We start from the raw sequence: 16,880 nt of genomic DNA, 5'->3' as shown, positions 1-16,880 counted from the left end.
GAGCTTTCCTGAGGGGACGCGGGTGACATGAATGGTGCGAGGTAATGAACGCTGAATTGGTGGCTGGCGGGGGTTTTCTGCTCGTTGATGGCACTGGGGCGCGTTGGAGCAAATATGCAAATATCCCGAATCGAATCGATTGATCTGTGATTCTTGTGCCGCCATAACACGATGTAAAAGCTGTTTACATTGTAGGGGCTGGGGAAATCTGCTAAGCAGATTACGGCCTTTCGTTCATCAATGGGAAGGCAATTACGATCCATTATGTCTGGACTGGCATGTTATTATCGATTGGGAGATGGTTTCTGTGGGCTAGATGGAACACGTGCTTGATCATATCGTCCACTTATAACACATCAACAACAAGAAGGCCAACGGTGAATAGTCTCTCTCCGATTGCCAGCATTTGCCTGGTAATACAGCCTGGTATAAGGCCATGATTCGTATTCCATCGAACGCCTTCTAACGAACATGACATAAAGCGTCGGAACGATTTTGCAGGATCGTCCAAGTTGAACACGTTGCTCCCACGAAGCTTTTCCCTACGATGTTGATAATAAGTGAAGATGCTTGGCCAATGCGCTTGCCGAATTTTGTGCCAAGATATTGCGGCATTCTGCCATGGCTTGACTTGTAAGCTTTATGTGACTTTCTTCCTCTCTTTCCTGATCATAAGACAAACTGATGTGAATTCCTTGTGATATCGTTAAGCTTCCTTATTTTCCGAGATTTCTTGTCTCCCTCCCAGCTCAAGAGACCTGGTCGTCGTTTCCGGACACCAGTCGAGCCGCTCCCGCTGCGAGCCCGCACGCTCTTCTGTACCCCTGTGTCGCGCGAGGGTGCCCCGATCGGTCGGAAGAGCGGCCGGCTCGCCGGCAGCGACTCCCCGCCCCACTCCGTCGGCCGTCTCCAGCCGCGTCGGTGCCGACGGGGCGCGCCGCGCCGACCCCGCGTGCTCGGCGGACGCCCTCCACTCCGCCGGTTCCCACGCCGTCGTCGCTGCCGCTTCCGACAGCGCCCTTCTGCCCGGGCGCGGCTACTGGCCGCCCGTCGTGCTTACTCCCTTTATCATCCCCGTCCCCCCCCCCCCCCCCTCTTCCCCGAAGGCGTCCGTACGGCCGCGGTGCATACACAGCGGCGGTTTCAGCCTGGCGTGTAGTGCGTGCCTGGTGCCGCCATTGAGGCGTTCCCTGTGTCGTTACGTTATTTATTGACAGCCCGGCGGTGTTGGTGGACCATCATTTGTAGCTGCTCCAGTGCCAGCTGCCTCCATAATCCCCTCAAAAGGAACGCAAATAAATATACAAGGCCGGCCGGGGAGGGTGGAGATGTCGCTTGGACCATGTGCCTTCTCTCCTGCTGGGTTTGTGATAATTAGCTTCCGCAGTTAAGCGTGGGAAACATTTTCGCCCGTTCCGAAGATCTGGACAGCGTGTTCTGCGTACCGGCAGCAACGTGATAAGGATCGGAAGTGCGAGACATTCCGCACCATACCACACAAGAAATACGCTGCTGCATCTCATTCTCTCCGTCAGAACTTATGTGGATATCCTGAGTCATATGCATGAGCGTCGGTGGGACTAATTGACTCAGGTGGGGTGCCAGTTGTTAACCAGGTGGAGGTCCGCCAAATATGGCACCATATCGCTTTTTGTGCGGCCAGCTGGGGAAGAGCGCGCTCACTTATGTCGCTCTAAACGAACCATGCGCCGCAGATAATGCGCTTTGCTTACAGATGAGGTTTTTACGGCGGGGAGCCGGTCGTTGCAAAGCGCTGAGAAAGTGTGCCTGACGAGGCTTGCGACCTTTGCGACTCGGTTTGTATGGTCCGCTATTTGTCCTCAGCAAAACAAGTGTCACAGGATACGCAAACACCTGACGTCGTTGGTAACGCAACACGATGGGGGCTTTCTGCGACAGTGGGGGCGTCACCCCGTGAATAATAATCACGACAAACGCAAACAGCGCCCCTGTCGGTCCGCCGAGCGTAACTCAGACTCAGTCAGACACCGCCTGAAGTGTATTGCGCTGCGTCGGCAGCGGGTGAACCGCGGTGGTTGCCAACAGCGAACGAGCGGCACGTTTTGTAAATCAATGTCTAAGTGCCACTGGTGCTGTGGTGAGATGCAGTATTTTTCCATGTTTGTCAACGCGGGACGGGACTATGAACGATACGCCAGAACAGGTCACCTTGTGTATGCAAATATCCCCACTTCTGGAAAACACCGCAGGATGGCTAAACACCGCCGGATGTTGATGAGTCGCTGCAGCAGTCCATATCGCTCACATGTGGGCAGACCCTACCGCTGCACAGGGAGGCTGTCATTCGAGACATTGTGCAGAAAATATGGCGGAATGGGTAAGCGGGATCACCAAAAATGTTAATGGACAAGAACTGGCGATGCAGCGACAGAGCGTCGCCCTTCACCGTTGTGTCCTCGCTGGTGCGCGAAGTTCTACAAAATAACGTTTGGGTTGTTTGCGATGCACCTAGCTGCTGACGTCATTGTCGCATCCTCGCACGCCGGTTGAGGGAGGGGGGGGGGGGTGAGGGGGAGGGCAGTGATACACTAGTCTTGTACCCAGGCTGGAACCTGCGACTCGGAACATCAAGTAAGCATGGGCAAACGCTGCATCGACTGAGCCGCGCCCTCCCAATCAGTTTAATTAATGGTGATCGTTAAGCTAACGGAGAACAGTCAGCGAAATATCGCCGATGCAAAGCCATTCTGCGCGCTCGTGGCTGGGGAGCTTAGCAACGCAGATTCGTGCCATCACTGAATGTTAGCACGGGCGGCTGCGATGTTGGAATGGACATGCAGTCTTGCAGGAACTCATACATGTAACCGAATGCGGCACACCGAAGCGGCTTAAACGTACCGCTTGCGGTCTTCTACCGGGAAAAGGACACGAGCTCGGTCCTTGGCCGAGTCGGTCTTTGGTGCGCTTATGTGCCTTACTGGGAAGGAGTCATCCGGCCGGCTGTAAAACCTCAGGATGTGCAGACCGCGACCCGTCACAGTGACCAGTGGAAGCGAGATATGACCTCACGCCCGGGTCTCTCCGCTGGCACTGAGTCACGGTGACAGGCTGTTTAAGGCTGGCGGTGATGTGTGGCAAGTTATGACTCATCTGCACTCATTATCGGGCGGGGTGAGTGAGACGGGAGAGAGGGGCAATGGTGACTGGACGAAATGGACGCAGAAGCTGTCGCGGGTTCTGCAGGCTGCAAGCAGCCTGAAGCGGGGACCAGCGGTAGTGCGACAGCGGTTCAGACGTGCTGTCTGACATGCTGTTCAGGCATGCTGTCGTCCCCTGACCATACATCGCGTCGTTGCTCCTAGCCTGTCACCACGTGACCATGCCGGCGCGTGTAGAGTCCGCAAGGGAGCGTTCCCGACGCCCGACAACGAGCCTGCGCCGAGTATCCGCCATCCGACCCGCAGGCGGCGCCTTGCAACGTTTGCCTGGTGCTGACCCGACAGACCGCACCGCCCACCGTCCGGGAGATGCAACCACCATGGCAGTCCTCCGCTGCCCCTGCTCTGTATGCATGAGCTCTGTCGTCAGGGACCCCGCAGATCTGGCCGGGGCCGTGCACCCACCCCTGACCTCTCCCCCGTCTGCTGACACGAGACGAGGCCGAGCTGATGACAACCCCCGCCGTCTGCCCCTTCAGGTACGTGCTCATCGGGCACAATCACCTGTACAGCAAGATCTACCGGTTCCCGTGCATCGTTGCCATGGCGATCGCCGTCTGGATCTTCAGGTGAGTCGCCCCGCCGATTCCGCCTGCATGTCATGTTTGGCGTGCAGGGCGTGCATGGGCCGTGCACCTGCGCTGCCGGATGCGACGCAGAGGGCCTCCTCTTCACGTATGCTCGGCCATGCGCTTTAAATTGTTGAGGATGACGCTTCGCGTGTCGCGTCACGTGCTGGATGACTAAGAAATTTCAGGAGAGGTCGGCTTATCCTGTTGTGCTGGCGTTTGGCAAACCATCACTGCTCGTGACATGGGATAAAGACGGGCCGGTTTCCTCAAATGCAACGGGTTAAGTGCCTGTATATACCATTAACGTTTCCTTTAGAAGACGCATCACTCAACAACGGACCCATTCATCTGTCGCTAGCGGTAACAATTTACGAGCTGGAGATGGTGTCAAGCATCGCTGGCACCCAGACGTATACAGCCGCAGACAGCCCCTGATTGCTGGGACTGAGTTACGAAGATCTCGAAACCCGTCACATGCACTGCACGCATCTAAATTGATCCCGATTTATAAACACACTCGTGGCTTTCCGGTCCTATAGACTCCGTTAGTTGTGTTCGAGGAGTCTCTGATGTCTGGATCATCCTAGGTTTCGCGGTCGCTAGTGTCAAAAGTTTTTTACGCGCCATGCTGACGTGCGGCAAAATCACACTTTTTATCTACCTTTTTGTTTAAGCCAACGAGCCCGACAAACACCACTCGTCGGGAACGACTCCGCAGCCATTCCACGACAACGGCGTTCGCGGAATTGCGCAGTCGTCCTGAAATCGCCGATCCTCGCGGAGCGAAGCGCGCTGTAGCATTCCGCGCGGGTATTGTGTCCGAGTGACTAATTATCGGTAATAGGCTGGGCCGAATGCCTCCGCGCCGCGCCGCCGAAACAGGCCCCCGAGTATGCAGGACACGCCACGGCGGCCCGTCTCCGCCGCCGCGGCACGGCCCGAGCACGCGCTCCCGCGAGAGCCGAGCGCACCCCGACGCAGCTCGGCTGAGAGCCGAGCGCACATCGCGCTGTGCAGATGGTCGCGAACTCTCAGTCAGCCGCAGAGCTGGACAAGTAAAACATCGGCACCGCCAGACAGGTTTAACTCGATGCTCTTTGCGATGCGAGACCTGCTGGCTGGAGTCATTCAGTGTCATGTCATGTCAGTATCGCTGAAATGCATAATAGCTCCCGACTCCAGTCGTCGTATAATTGTTCCCCGAGGCCTTCGACTTAGCTCCGATGCTGCTTGGCGGGTACTTGCGCAGTCCTGTGACCGTTCCGTCTCGCCGTCAGCTTCGCTATGATGTTGCCGCCGCTGCTGGAGGTATGGGGTCGGCTCGGCCTCGACGAGCGTACCTTCTCCTGCACGATCCTGAAGAAGAACGGCAAGTCGCCCAAGAAGATGCTCTTCGCAGTCGGCGTGCTCTTGCCGTGCTTGATTATCGTCACATGCTACGCGCTCATCTTTGTTAAGGTCCGCCGCAGTCGGCAGACCATCCGTGGCCACAGGTGAGAGGGAGGGAGAGAGGAGAGGAGAGGAGAGGAGAGGAGAGGAGAGGAGAGGAGAGGAGAGGAGAGGAGAGGAGAGAGAGGAGAGGAGAGGAGAGGAGAGGAGAGGAGAGGAGAGGAGAGGAGAGGAGAGGAGAGGAGAGGAGAGGAGAGGGAGAGGTGGTGTGGACATTCGGGACAGGGAGGCGGTTGAAGTACAGTTTTCCTATGTGGCGGTGACGAATACGGCCAAGAGTCAGCTGTCGTTCTGCGAAACCCGGTCGTTCTGGAAATCGGTCTCCATGTTGATCAAACAAAGTCGTCCCACCGTTTATGTGGTACAAAAACGTGACTGAATCCGCGAAGTTGCCAGAGGAGGATTAGGAGAACGGAGACCATTAACACCAGTATCGTTCTAAAACTGTTCAGTGTTTAGCACGGTGCTTATGTGTGAGCAGACTGTGCTAACGGTATAGATGAAGCTTATTTTCATTCCTGCATCCTTGAAGGAGCGGGTGAAGCTTTGTATGATTGCAGAAGGGGCCGTGACCCTCATTGTACGCCCCAGGCGCTTTCAGGAGGTCTGTCCCCCCTCCCCATAACACTCGCTAAGAATGCTCCCCAAAAAGCTTCTGTTTTTTTCTCTAAAACGCACTCCTCTGCCTTACAATGAATAAGACTATCTCCTTCTCCGGAAAGCGTTAGCTATTTCGTGTTTTGTCTCCGAGTGCAGCGTTTCATAGCCCCCCACCGCCGAGGCGCACGGGGTGGAATGGGCGCCTGTCGCGCCATTGAGACGCAGCATGAGTTTCCAGCTCGGGGCGCCAAGGGGTCGCCAGGCACGCTGTCTGGTTTCTATCTAGCGCTGTGTAGCCGCGTAAACAGCGTTCACTCCCGCGGGAGGGCTGGGGCGCGGCATGAGGTGTCAACGTCCTAGGAGTGACTCGCCGCTGGTACGGAAGATCGCCATCCGCTAGACAATTCGGTGGGCTACCTCGCGCCGAATTAAGGTTAACTGGGGTCCGCTTTCGTGTTTCAGTTCATTCACCGGCGGCGCTGGGAAAAAGTGCGGAAGCCCTGACATCTAGCGGTGGGCTGCGTTACTAAAGCTTTGGACTTCATTTCAGCATGCATGGTGCGCGGACGTCAATGAGCCCGTCCAAGCAGAGCGAGCAGCAGAAAAATAACGCGCGGAAGGAAGATATGAGGCTGACCAAGATGATGCTCACCATCTTTCTGGCGTTCTTGGCCTGCTTCTTCCCGCTGATGTTGGTCAACGTGTTTGACGATGATGATGTAAGCGACAGGGTTGCGAAATGATGTCATGAGTTGTACGCAACATGGTCGATGGCTGCTCCCAACGAGCGTTTGATTAATGGTGATGGTTTTGCTGAATGTTGAGTGGGCATTGGAGAGAGATGATCTGTGTATCAGTCTGGCTCAGTATTCATGTCACATTTTGATGAATAGCGGTGAATGTGGTTAGGAATGGACACAATTGCCGTATACATAATACGCTGTCAAAGAACGAAAACGATTCGAGGACATAGCGTGGTTCGGCCGTCTCGTTATGCGTTCTGCATGACTTATCCGTTTTCTGGCAAAACTAAACGCTCTGGAAGGAAAAAAGCATGTGAAGTTGAGGTTTTTCCCCGAATAGTTTATTCCACGGCATTGAGTAATGCAATTCAACCGGTTTTCGTTCGCACATGTTTCACCACGCAATTTCGTCTAACCTCCGTTGAGTGCTTCATCATTCCATGGACTTGTGCTATGCGCTCTCACCTCTCACCGCTCTCTGCTCCAGGTGCGCTACCCCAGCCTGCACGTAGTGGCGTCGGTGCTGGCCTGGATGTCGGCCGTCATCAACCCCTTCATCTACGCCTTCTCGAACCGGCAGTACCGCTCTGCGTACCGCCGCCTGCTGTGCGGCTCGCCGCGGCCGCCCAGCTTCGCACAGCGCCGCCTCGCGCTCGGCCAGCAGCCGTACCTTCATCACGGACGTGTTCCAGTACAACGTCATCTCGGGCCGCATTGTGCACAAGAACCAGCGGCGCGACGACAAGTGAACCGCCGCCGGGGTCACGGGGTGAGCGCGGGGTCAGAGTTCAGAGCACACGCCGCGCGTGCCCGGCTGGTACAAAGCTGCAGGGGCGCGGCCGCGGCGCCCGACTGTGATAGGGGAGGCGACGCTGCGGCGCCGGCGGCACAGGCGCCCCTGAGCGCGTGTCTGGCGATAGTCAGCTATGGCGCGGCGCTGCGGGGAGGGAAGCAGCGCAGTCGGAGGTGCTGCGAGCTCGGCGGTGCCCGGCGCGTGGTGTGGGAGCGACGTGGGCGGTCCGCGGAAGGTGCTGTGTACATGATCTAGTGTTCGCGCTGTGTCTGGGATGATCGTCTCGGTTGAGTCGGGCCAGAGGCGTCGCCGGTACGCCATCCATTCGCACACGTCCACGCCTTTGAGGATTCAGGAACTTGATTTTATCGTTTACGTGTTTTTGTTTACGAGATGGAAAAGACGGGTTATTTTACGGCTCTTCAACGGACTTCGATTTGTCAAACCGTGTAGGCATGCATGTCACCAGCGCCATCTATTCATGTTTGTAGTCCAGCGCCATCTGCAACGGATGGCGCGTCCCGACTTCACTTCAGAGACGTCGCGCTGGCTGCCCCGCGCCCTGCTGCTGTCGGTCCGCTATCTTACTGGTGTAAGATGACTAAAATGCCATGACTATGGACCAGAACTCGAGATTTGTTTATGAAGCGCGTGCGCAAGGTCTATGAACTATTCCTTTTGCTTGGTCACTCGAACTCACATGCTTGGAAATAAACCGTGTTGGCATAGAACCTTGAAATGTTTTTACGATTCTATTGCTGTGCTGGTGCTGTAAATACTGGTAGGATTTTTTGTGCCGGCCGTCTTATTTTTAAAGATGGAATATGTGTGTGGGTGTAAGGCTATAGCAGATAGTTAAGTGTTTGCGAAAAAACAAAAACTACCATGCTGCTACCCCATTTTGTTGTTTTACAACCTTCCGCAGACTATACGCATGTATATATGAGCGTCATAGCGCGTGGAAACATGTATTGCCTGACTTGTGTTGGTAATGTGTAGGTGCACTGAATGTACTGGAGTAAGGCTAGCGATACTCCCCGCTTGCTTGTCAGTGACAGTGCTGCGAGCCGGCTAAAACGTCATGCCTCATCTGCTGAGTCGACTCGAGGCAGGCGCCGATTAACACCACTGATATGGCATTTTCCGAACAGTGTCTACGAGCTGCTTAATATACTGAAAGGCGTGTTTTTACAGAGATCCTGAGTTTTCGGTAGCCTCCGAAAAGGAAGCGTGATAACACGAATCGACATTATATGAAGCATCGCTCAATTCATGTTTTCGCGAGTGCCCACATTGAAATGCCTCTGAACGTAAGAGCCACACTGGTCAAGGCTGTTTCGTGCATCACCCCAGTGTACTGTTCCGACGAGGTCCTCGCAGTACACTGTGGGCTTGGGGGCAAAGACTCGGGTCGTGGAGGCAGGCCTCAGTCTGTGCAGACCAGGGAGCGATGCGACAGCTGCGATACACAGGGCCAGTTCATTCGTTGTGCGTGACACACTCCGCGCATCCTCTGCTAAAGACAGACCTCGTTCATCCTCGTCGATGGTCCTGTGCCCGACAGCCTCGGCTGGGAGGGGGGGGGGGGGGGGCAGCTTGGTGAGGATCGATCTCTGTGACGTTATCCCAGGAGGGGGAAGAGGGGATGGGGACGCGAAACGGGGCCAACACGGCCTCAGCCACCAGTAATGAAGCTTTCTGAGAAACCCGCTGCGCACATACGTGCTGCTCAAACAGTGTTCTGATGCGCCGGCTGCTGCGTCGATCTGTGGGGAGGTCATCAGACTGGGGAGGAAGACCCTTGGACGAACTGGGGAGAAAGAGCCTTAGGCCAACAGGAGAGAGAGACCTGGGCTAGCTGGGGCGAAAGAGACAAAGGCCAACTGGAGAGAAAGAGCCTTAGGCCACTCGGGAGGAAGAGCTTTATGCTAACTGGAGAGAAAGACCCTTAGGCTAACTCAGGGGCGGATCTAGCCTGGAGTTTTTTTGTTCTTTTTTTTTGGGGGGGCAACCGTTCGTCGCCAACAGGCCACACACAACACAAATTCACAGATTGAGATAGGTACACAGATCAAGAAGAAGGCAGGTCATGTTCTTTAGTGGGAGCGTTGACAAGGGCTGAGATGATTAAAAACGCTTTCTGGCTCTTAAACGGTCCTCGTTCAATGCCAACAGCAATCCAATCACCCACGTGCTTATCAAACACGATGTTTGCGCCGAGTGTGACTAAGCTGGGTCAACACGCGCTTTGTTTTGATATTCAAATCGCTGCCAACTTTTCTTCATGAAGTTTTTTCCGAAACGGAAAAAAAATGTTTCATACCGCACCATCAAAGTTAAAATAGACGGTAAGTAGGCGAAACTTTTATGAAGTTCTGGGAATGTTTTTTTGGAGGCTCAAACATACTCTCAGAGTTTTTTGGGGGGCATGGCTCCGTGGCCCGCCCCTCCCCCCCCCCCCCCCGGATCCGACTATGGGCTAACTGGGGAAAAGGACCCTTAGGCTAACTGAGAAGAAAGACCCTTAGGCTTACTGGGGAGAGAGAGCTTTAGGCCATCTGGGTAGAAAGAGCCTTAGGCAAACTGGGGAGAAAGAGGCTTGGGCCAACTGGAGAGAAAGAACCTTAGGTCACTGGGGAGAAAGAGCTTTAGGCTAACTGGAGAGAAAGACACTAAGACTCACTGGGAGAAAAAGCCGAGGACTAACTGGGGAGGAAGAGCCTTAGACTAACTAGAGAGAAATGCCATTAGGCTATCTGGGGAGAAATAGCCTCTGACAAACTGGCTACTCTGAGCCTTAGGCTAATTGGGGAGAAAGACCCTTTGGCTAACTGGGGAGAAAGAGCCTTGGGCTAACTGGGTAGAAGAGGCCTCAGGCTAACTGAGGAGAAAGAGCCTTGGGCTAACTAGGAAGAAAGAGCCTTAGACTCACTGGAGAGAAAGAGCCTTAGGCTCACTGGAGAGGAAGGGCCAGAGGCTCGCTGTCAATGACCAGCGGCATTCGGGATATGGTGTGGTGTGCGACGTCCTTATGATGGAGCACTCACCCGGTGCTGGGGTCGTGTCGGGCGCAGGGGCTATTTTGATTGTTTTCTTTCCGTGCACCGCCATGAACCAAATGAGAGTTGCCTTCGATACTTGCTCCTCCCTCCCACCCCCCATCCGCCCGCACTCTCCATGCGCTTGTAGTTTTTTATCTCCTGTCTTCCTCGCAGACCATCCCATGGTGTTCAGATCACGGCGAGGCTGCGACCAAACGGGGAATAGTTTTGTTGTCGGAATGCAGGTCCGTGGCCGGCAACGTCCTGGCTACAGTCAAGCCAGCGCGACTGGTCAGTGGTCAAAGTCGATGGTCGTGGTTACCCGCGCGGCCGCTAGACGTCGGCTGGGGATCACGGCTGTCCATAGATGTCGCCCATGCCGACGTCTATGGAGATATCAGCAGTGTCCTAGCATTGTCTACTTTGGGTGTAAAGCAGCACCCTATGGGAAGGAATTTTTCACTTTTTTCCCATATTTTATGTGAATTTTTCACTCCCGCCTGACACTGTCTAATCGCACATGTCAAACCCCTATTTCCCTTTCTGAGGTTTTCAGATGTCATCCAAAACGGAGCTCACTTGAAACCACCGAGAATAAACGAGGCTCCACAGAACCTGGACACCAGTGGATATGTCCTGCCTCGCCTACATCTGAATCATGTCTATGTATGCACAGAGCAAGGGCGCCAGATACCTCCAAGTCCAAAAACCCCAGCAACTACAGCCGCTTGCACGCATTAAGTTTGGTTTGTTCACAAAATGCATTACAATCGGCAGCTGTGTGCTAAATGCAAGGTTCTCACGCATCCCCTATTTTTTCGTCTCACTGCCACACCACGAAAGCAGAGCCTGGTGCAAACACCAGTAAGGCCTGGTAGAGAATTTACTCAACTTATTTCTTTTCCCCCGAGGAAACTTGACCACTAAATTGCATCACTCCCGAAATGCATGAGTGAAGGATTCAAGAAATGTCTTCCAAATTATGCTTACAAGATGAATATCACCATTAGAGCACTTATTTTAACGGATTAAAGTCAAATCAGCTGATAACAAAATTTTGCCAGAAGAGCATCAGTTTTTATACTTACTTAACTGCTTTTAGTTTTATTGGTATTATACGAGTGGGATACCACTTTGTTCTTCCTTTCTTTTGGACTGCCTTTAGCGGTGCTATCTGCTGCTTAAAATGTTGACCAACTTCTCTGCAAGATTCTCCAACTGCAAACTTGTACGTATTTTATACATAAATTGGATTAATTCACCAACCGCCCAAACATGTTTGATATGCACCCAAGAGTGAACAATTCACAGGGAGTGAAAGAGACAATCTGAAGCACGGGACTTATTTTTACCGCCATTCTTGCCCCGGTGAACCCTCGTTTAACCGTTTTCTTGGTTCATGGCGGTGCTCAGTGATGATAAATCTAAGCCTTTCAAGTGTCAACTCACCAGGCTACCTGAGAAGAGCATCCTAATGTTGCCACACAGAGCTTTGGGACAGACCTGGCGCAGCTAATACAGAAGTGTTTGATGGCAAAATTCTGCCCTCTGGAGGTGTTTGTCATGCACACCTCCTACTTGTCTCGCATTTTAATCCCGTAGGTTGGTGGGCATGACTGATATTTATATTTGGGGGGTGAGTGGGATGACTCTGTCTGCCAGCAGACCATGCAAAAGGTACTGACTTTTTGTCTTGGGGAGTAGGAAGAATTCAGTAAGCCTCCTTTGAACCAAGTAATCGCTTACCTTACCTGCTTTCAACACATGATTCGTAACCAGCGTTAGCCATTTGCTGTTTCAATCAATGGAGTTTTGTCATAGGACAAATTATGATGCCACAAGGCATGCAATGGGCTTATTTTCTACCATATTCTTGATTTTTTGTCCCAAATTTCTTGAAGTGGTCCCCCATGGCTGCTTTAACCAGATGTTTTCTATAGTTGTCATTGTTTGCTGGCTGGCAAATGACTACTGTATACATGCACTATACTTTTAACACAGGGATTCTCTAAGCCGCATAGGAATTATAATATGAGTTAAATATCAGTCTGTAACAAATAGTCAGAACATTCCATTTAAAATGTGAAGCCAACATGTCAAACTTTGTCATTAAATATGAATAAACTTGCCTAAATATATGCCTTTGCTGTAACTGAAAAGGCAAGCAGCAATACTGGCATGGTCATCTAAAGGTTGTTACTTTTGGAGAAGAGCGATTGTTTTGTGGGGCATACCCATTATTACCCTTGACATAGGTTAGCCATGACACTCAAAATAAGTTGTTCAAAGTGATTTCAGGTATTTTGATTTGTGTGTTGTCGACTTCGTCTGATGTCAACAAGCATACACAAATGAACTGAATAAAAATGCAAGTTGAAACCAGCCAAAAATGAGCTATATCATGCTTTTTATCATAAGCGCTGTTGTCAACAGTTAGGTGAGTTGAGATGATGTACAACATATGGGCTACTCTAAGCTAGGTTAAGTTGTTTAAGTGCATGGCAAGTGGCAATAGGAATTGTGCAAGAATCGGTAACTCACAACTGCTGCTGTGATACGAACAGGTTAGACAGGATGAGATGAAGTAAGGCCTGTTCACGTTACACAGTTAGGCTACTTTCATGGAATAAGCATTGGTATTTTGTAAGAAACAGCGACAAAATGTTTGTTTTCCCTGACCCTATCTTAAAAAAGCCAAAAGCGTGTCTACTGTGTTGGACTTGTGACTTGTAGGAGTCCAAGGTTTGTTTTTTTTTTTGTTGGAGTGTTTTAAGTTTTTTGAATTTTCTATTATTTTGTTATTGAATTCCTTTGCTTTGTTTTGTGTTAAATTGCTGTGGAAGGAAAGTGCAAAGTACAGCACAAAATTATCGGTGCTAATACTTGTTTATGCTCATTACACTGTCATGAAATTATTATGCTTTAATGTATTCTGTTTCACTTGAACGGCTTAAGACGTTAAAAAACAAAAATTGCTGTCCGGATTATGATATTTCGTCCATACCCACTTGAAATAAATGTCTTTGTTTGCTGAAGCATTAGTTACGATCTCATAAGCTCCATCTTTTGTGAATTGATTTTTTCACTCCTGCACGGTTTTATGCGATGGAATTTTTCATTCTCACCCTACTTCAAAAGCAATCCTAGCTCCCTGGATATCAGCATGGATGATCGGGTGGTGACAGCACGTGACACCAGCAGGTGATACCACCAGGTGATGTCAGCAGGTGATACTGGCAGGTGATGTCAGCAGGCGATGCCACCAGGTAATACTATCAGGTGATACCAGCAGGTGATCAGGTGGTGACAGCTGCTGAAACCAGCAGGTGACACCAGCAGGTGATCAGGTGGTGACAGCAGATGACACCAGCAGGTGATACCAGAAGGTACACAGGTGATGCCAGCAGGTGATACCAGCAGGTGATCAGGTTGTGACAGCGGGTGATACCAGCAGGTGACCGGGTGGTGACAGTATGTGACACCAGCAGGTGACACCAGTACTTAAGCGCGAACCTCGGATCCACCCAGCTTGGGGTGTTTCGAGGACCTATACCACGCTTCAGTGACCAGAGCGTATCATGACAGAAAACCAACTGCACGGTGTGGGGATGCATCGTTTGCATGCCGCTGGATGATCCCAACGCTGCCCCCCTCCCCCCCCCCTCTTGTAGGTGCACCAGGAGTCTCAATCGGGAAGCGAAGAATGCCACTTTTTTCGAAAGCGGTTATGCCATTTACGTTGCTTGTTAAGTTCTAAAACGTTGTACATGATTAAGTACAACTGCATCACAAAACTTGATAAACGACAGAACCACAAAAATTACTTTCGGCTGGAAAGTTGTTACGCTGGAAAAACACAACCTGCCCACTTGAAGTATGAGGGCAAGCCAAAACGTAGTGGGACACCGTTGGTATCAAGCCATTCACCTGCCGCCGTTCTGTGACTTCAGCTGGCATGGCTGTGATATTCCAGGGGGTGCCGGCCGACATACACATGCGAAAAAAGTATGCAAAGTGATAAAAAAACAAAAATAATGTCTCTCAGTGGTTCTGTTCCAGTGTCATAAATATCCATAGACCAGGTTTTCACCAATCGTGTTCCGTCAGACAGTTTTTTTCCCTACTGCTCATGCACAATGGGGGCAGGTGATGCAATGGTTTCATCATCCGGTGTGGTTTCAGATGTGACTCAGCCATCGCTCATGATGAACGTGACATCCAGAAAGACACGAAGATCGCTACGCTGTACAGGCACACACACAGGAACTGTAGCGATTTAGCAAACACAGCAGGAATCAGCTTTGTGAGCCCGTTTCTGGCAGCGGATCTATGTGAACATACCTATGTTATAATTTTTCGTGGTAAACATTTCGACACTACTTTCCGACGAAAGTCGTCGAAATTCTTATTCATGCCTATGTATTCCGCCATGTGATGTGATGGCTTTACGTTGGAGTAGTGCTGCCCGTTGCGTCAAATCAGAAAGTTTCCAGTTTTGCGTGGGGTATTTTGGATCAGTGCTTGATACAAAATACCCCACGTTACCCCAGGTTTCAGCGGCGTAGTGATCATTGGGGCTTTATGAAGCATTCAGCTGCTGAGGCTATATGGCGTCGCCCGCCTCTCATCCTGGCAGGACGGGCGGACACCGTGGGGAATCGAACCTCGTACCTCTGGTTTCCCAGACGCGCAGTGGTGAACGCAGCCACGTTAACCACTTTCAGCGGCGTAGTTTCGCAAAACGAACTGGGGGCTGGGCAGAGAAAATGACGTAACCTAACCAAAGAAGCCAACAGGCGGGTTTCTCCCCGGATTTAGGCCACTTGCGTCTCAAAATTGGGATGGAGGGCCCGCTTTCTTCCCAAAGTTTGCGAGGGAAGCACTGGATTTCAAGTTGTGGGTCCGAATCCTCCCCACCCCCCCACCCCCTCCCAACTGAACAGGAAACCACATACCTGCTGCCTCCAGTTTCACTTGAATCGCCAAATATCAAGACCTTGGTGGCACACCATAACGCAGTCGATATTTTCAAAGCGGTGATGCAGGAGCGCGCACATGTCGAGATCCGGGCGCCGTTTACAAGGCGTGCCGCCGTATCCTGCCGCGAAACACGCGCCTTTGGCAGCGGCAGCTTCTTTCTCCGTAAGTGTTGGCTCGCTGAGACCCAGGGTGTGCTCTCATATTGCGCAGCCCCTGCGTGAAACCGTCTGCCATCGTCTTTCAGCACTATCACTGCGCTGAGCGTTCTTCAGACTGCCATCCGTAATATGTGAGAAAAGCCTATCATCATTCCACATCAAAGCCATATCAAAGTCATATCAAAGCCATATGAAAGACTTAAATGACACACTGCCAATTACCAACCAGAAGTCTGCAGGTATAAATGTAACATTTGGCTATCCCGTGCGACAGTCGCTTGATACGCTGCGTCGCTGATGTTTTGGCGTGAAACAGTAAATCCTAATGGGTGGATTGCTTCAAGTGTACCAGACTACGCTGCGTTTTTGAAAAGAGCACTGCAAGCAAAACGCTTCAAATGGACGATGAGATAAGATAGGTAGGCGAAAGGAGATTGGAGAAAATTAATCTCCAGTGATTGAAACTATTTCTTAGTCCAGGGTTGCGAAAGTCAGCATGTTCATTGATCACCTGAGGAGAGGTCTGTAGGTTCGTCAATCGCCTGGAGAGAAGTTAGCATGTTCATCCATCACCTGGGGAACAGTCAGTATGTTCGTCGATCACCTGGGGGGAAATCAGTATGTTCGTCGATTACCTGAGGAGAAATCAGTATGCTCGTCGATCACCTAGGGAAGTCAGCATGTTCGTCGATCACCTAAGGAAAAGTCAGTATGTTCGTCGATCACTTGCGGAGAAGTCAGTATGTTCGTTGATCACCTGGGGACAAACCATTATGGTCGTCGATCACCCGGGGATAAGTTAGTATGCTCGTTGATCACTTGGGAGAAGTCAGTATGTTCGTTGATCAGCTGGGAATAAGTCAGTATCTTTGTCGATCATCTGGGGAGAAGTCATTATGGTCATCGATAACCTGAGGAAAAGACAGTATGTTCGTCGATCACCTGGGGAGAAGCTTCGCCACTCTCACGTCACTCACAGCGGGAGACACACGCCGAAGGATGTATTTGGGGCCGCTTGAGTTTCGCCGGTGTCGGTTTCTTGCAGCCAAGTGATTTTCTGATGCGCTCTGCGCAGCAACCGAAAGTTCGCCTAAGAAGACTTGTTCCAGAGACGGTAAGCTATTTCCTAGCGGATCTGGAATGTTTCAGCAGAATATGTTCCCACGCCGCACGTCAAAAATGGCAAAGAACTAATGACTCAGCGTCGTGTGGAGATGACTGACCGGCCCGGCAACTCCCAGGATTTCAGTGAAATCCAGAATCCGTGACCTATTTTTAAAGGTCGCCTTCGTGGAATTGCCTGTACGACGGACGAGAAGTTTATTGAGACGCTGATTTAGGGCC

The 16,880-nt window shown here is 51.6% G+C and overlaps 1 protein-coding gene across 1 annotated transcript; it reads left to right on the top strand.

The window, feature by feature from the left end:
- Positions 1 to 3,679: 3,679 nt before the first annotated feature.
- LOC119089427 (protein trapped in endoderm-1) lies at positions 3,680 to 8,554 on the top strand (the record flags this gene model as incomplete). Its single annotated transcript, XM_037212115.1, is given in 4 exon segments — positions 3,680 to 3,769; positions 5,050 to 5,265; positions 6,372 to 6,540; positions 7,052 to 8,554. Coding segments are annotated over 4 exon segments (1,036 nt in total), but the record flags the coding sequence as incomplete, so codon positions are not given.
- Positions 8,555 to 16,880: the final 8,326 nt, after the last annotated feature.

This window comes from Pollicipes pollicipes, unplaced genomic scaffold (assembly GCF_011947565.3).
Source record: "Pollicipes pollicipes isolate AB1234 unplaced genomic scaffold, Ppol_2.1 Scaffold_3087;HRSCAF=3621_pilon_pilon_pilon, whole genome shotgun sequence".
Lineage (NCBI taxonomy): Eukaryota > Metazoa > Arthropoda > Thecostraca > Pollicipedomorpha > Pollicipedidae > Pollicipes > Pollicipes pollicipes.
This window is presented reverse-complemented; position numbering and strand designations above follow the sequence as displayed.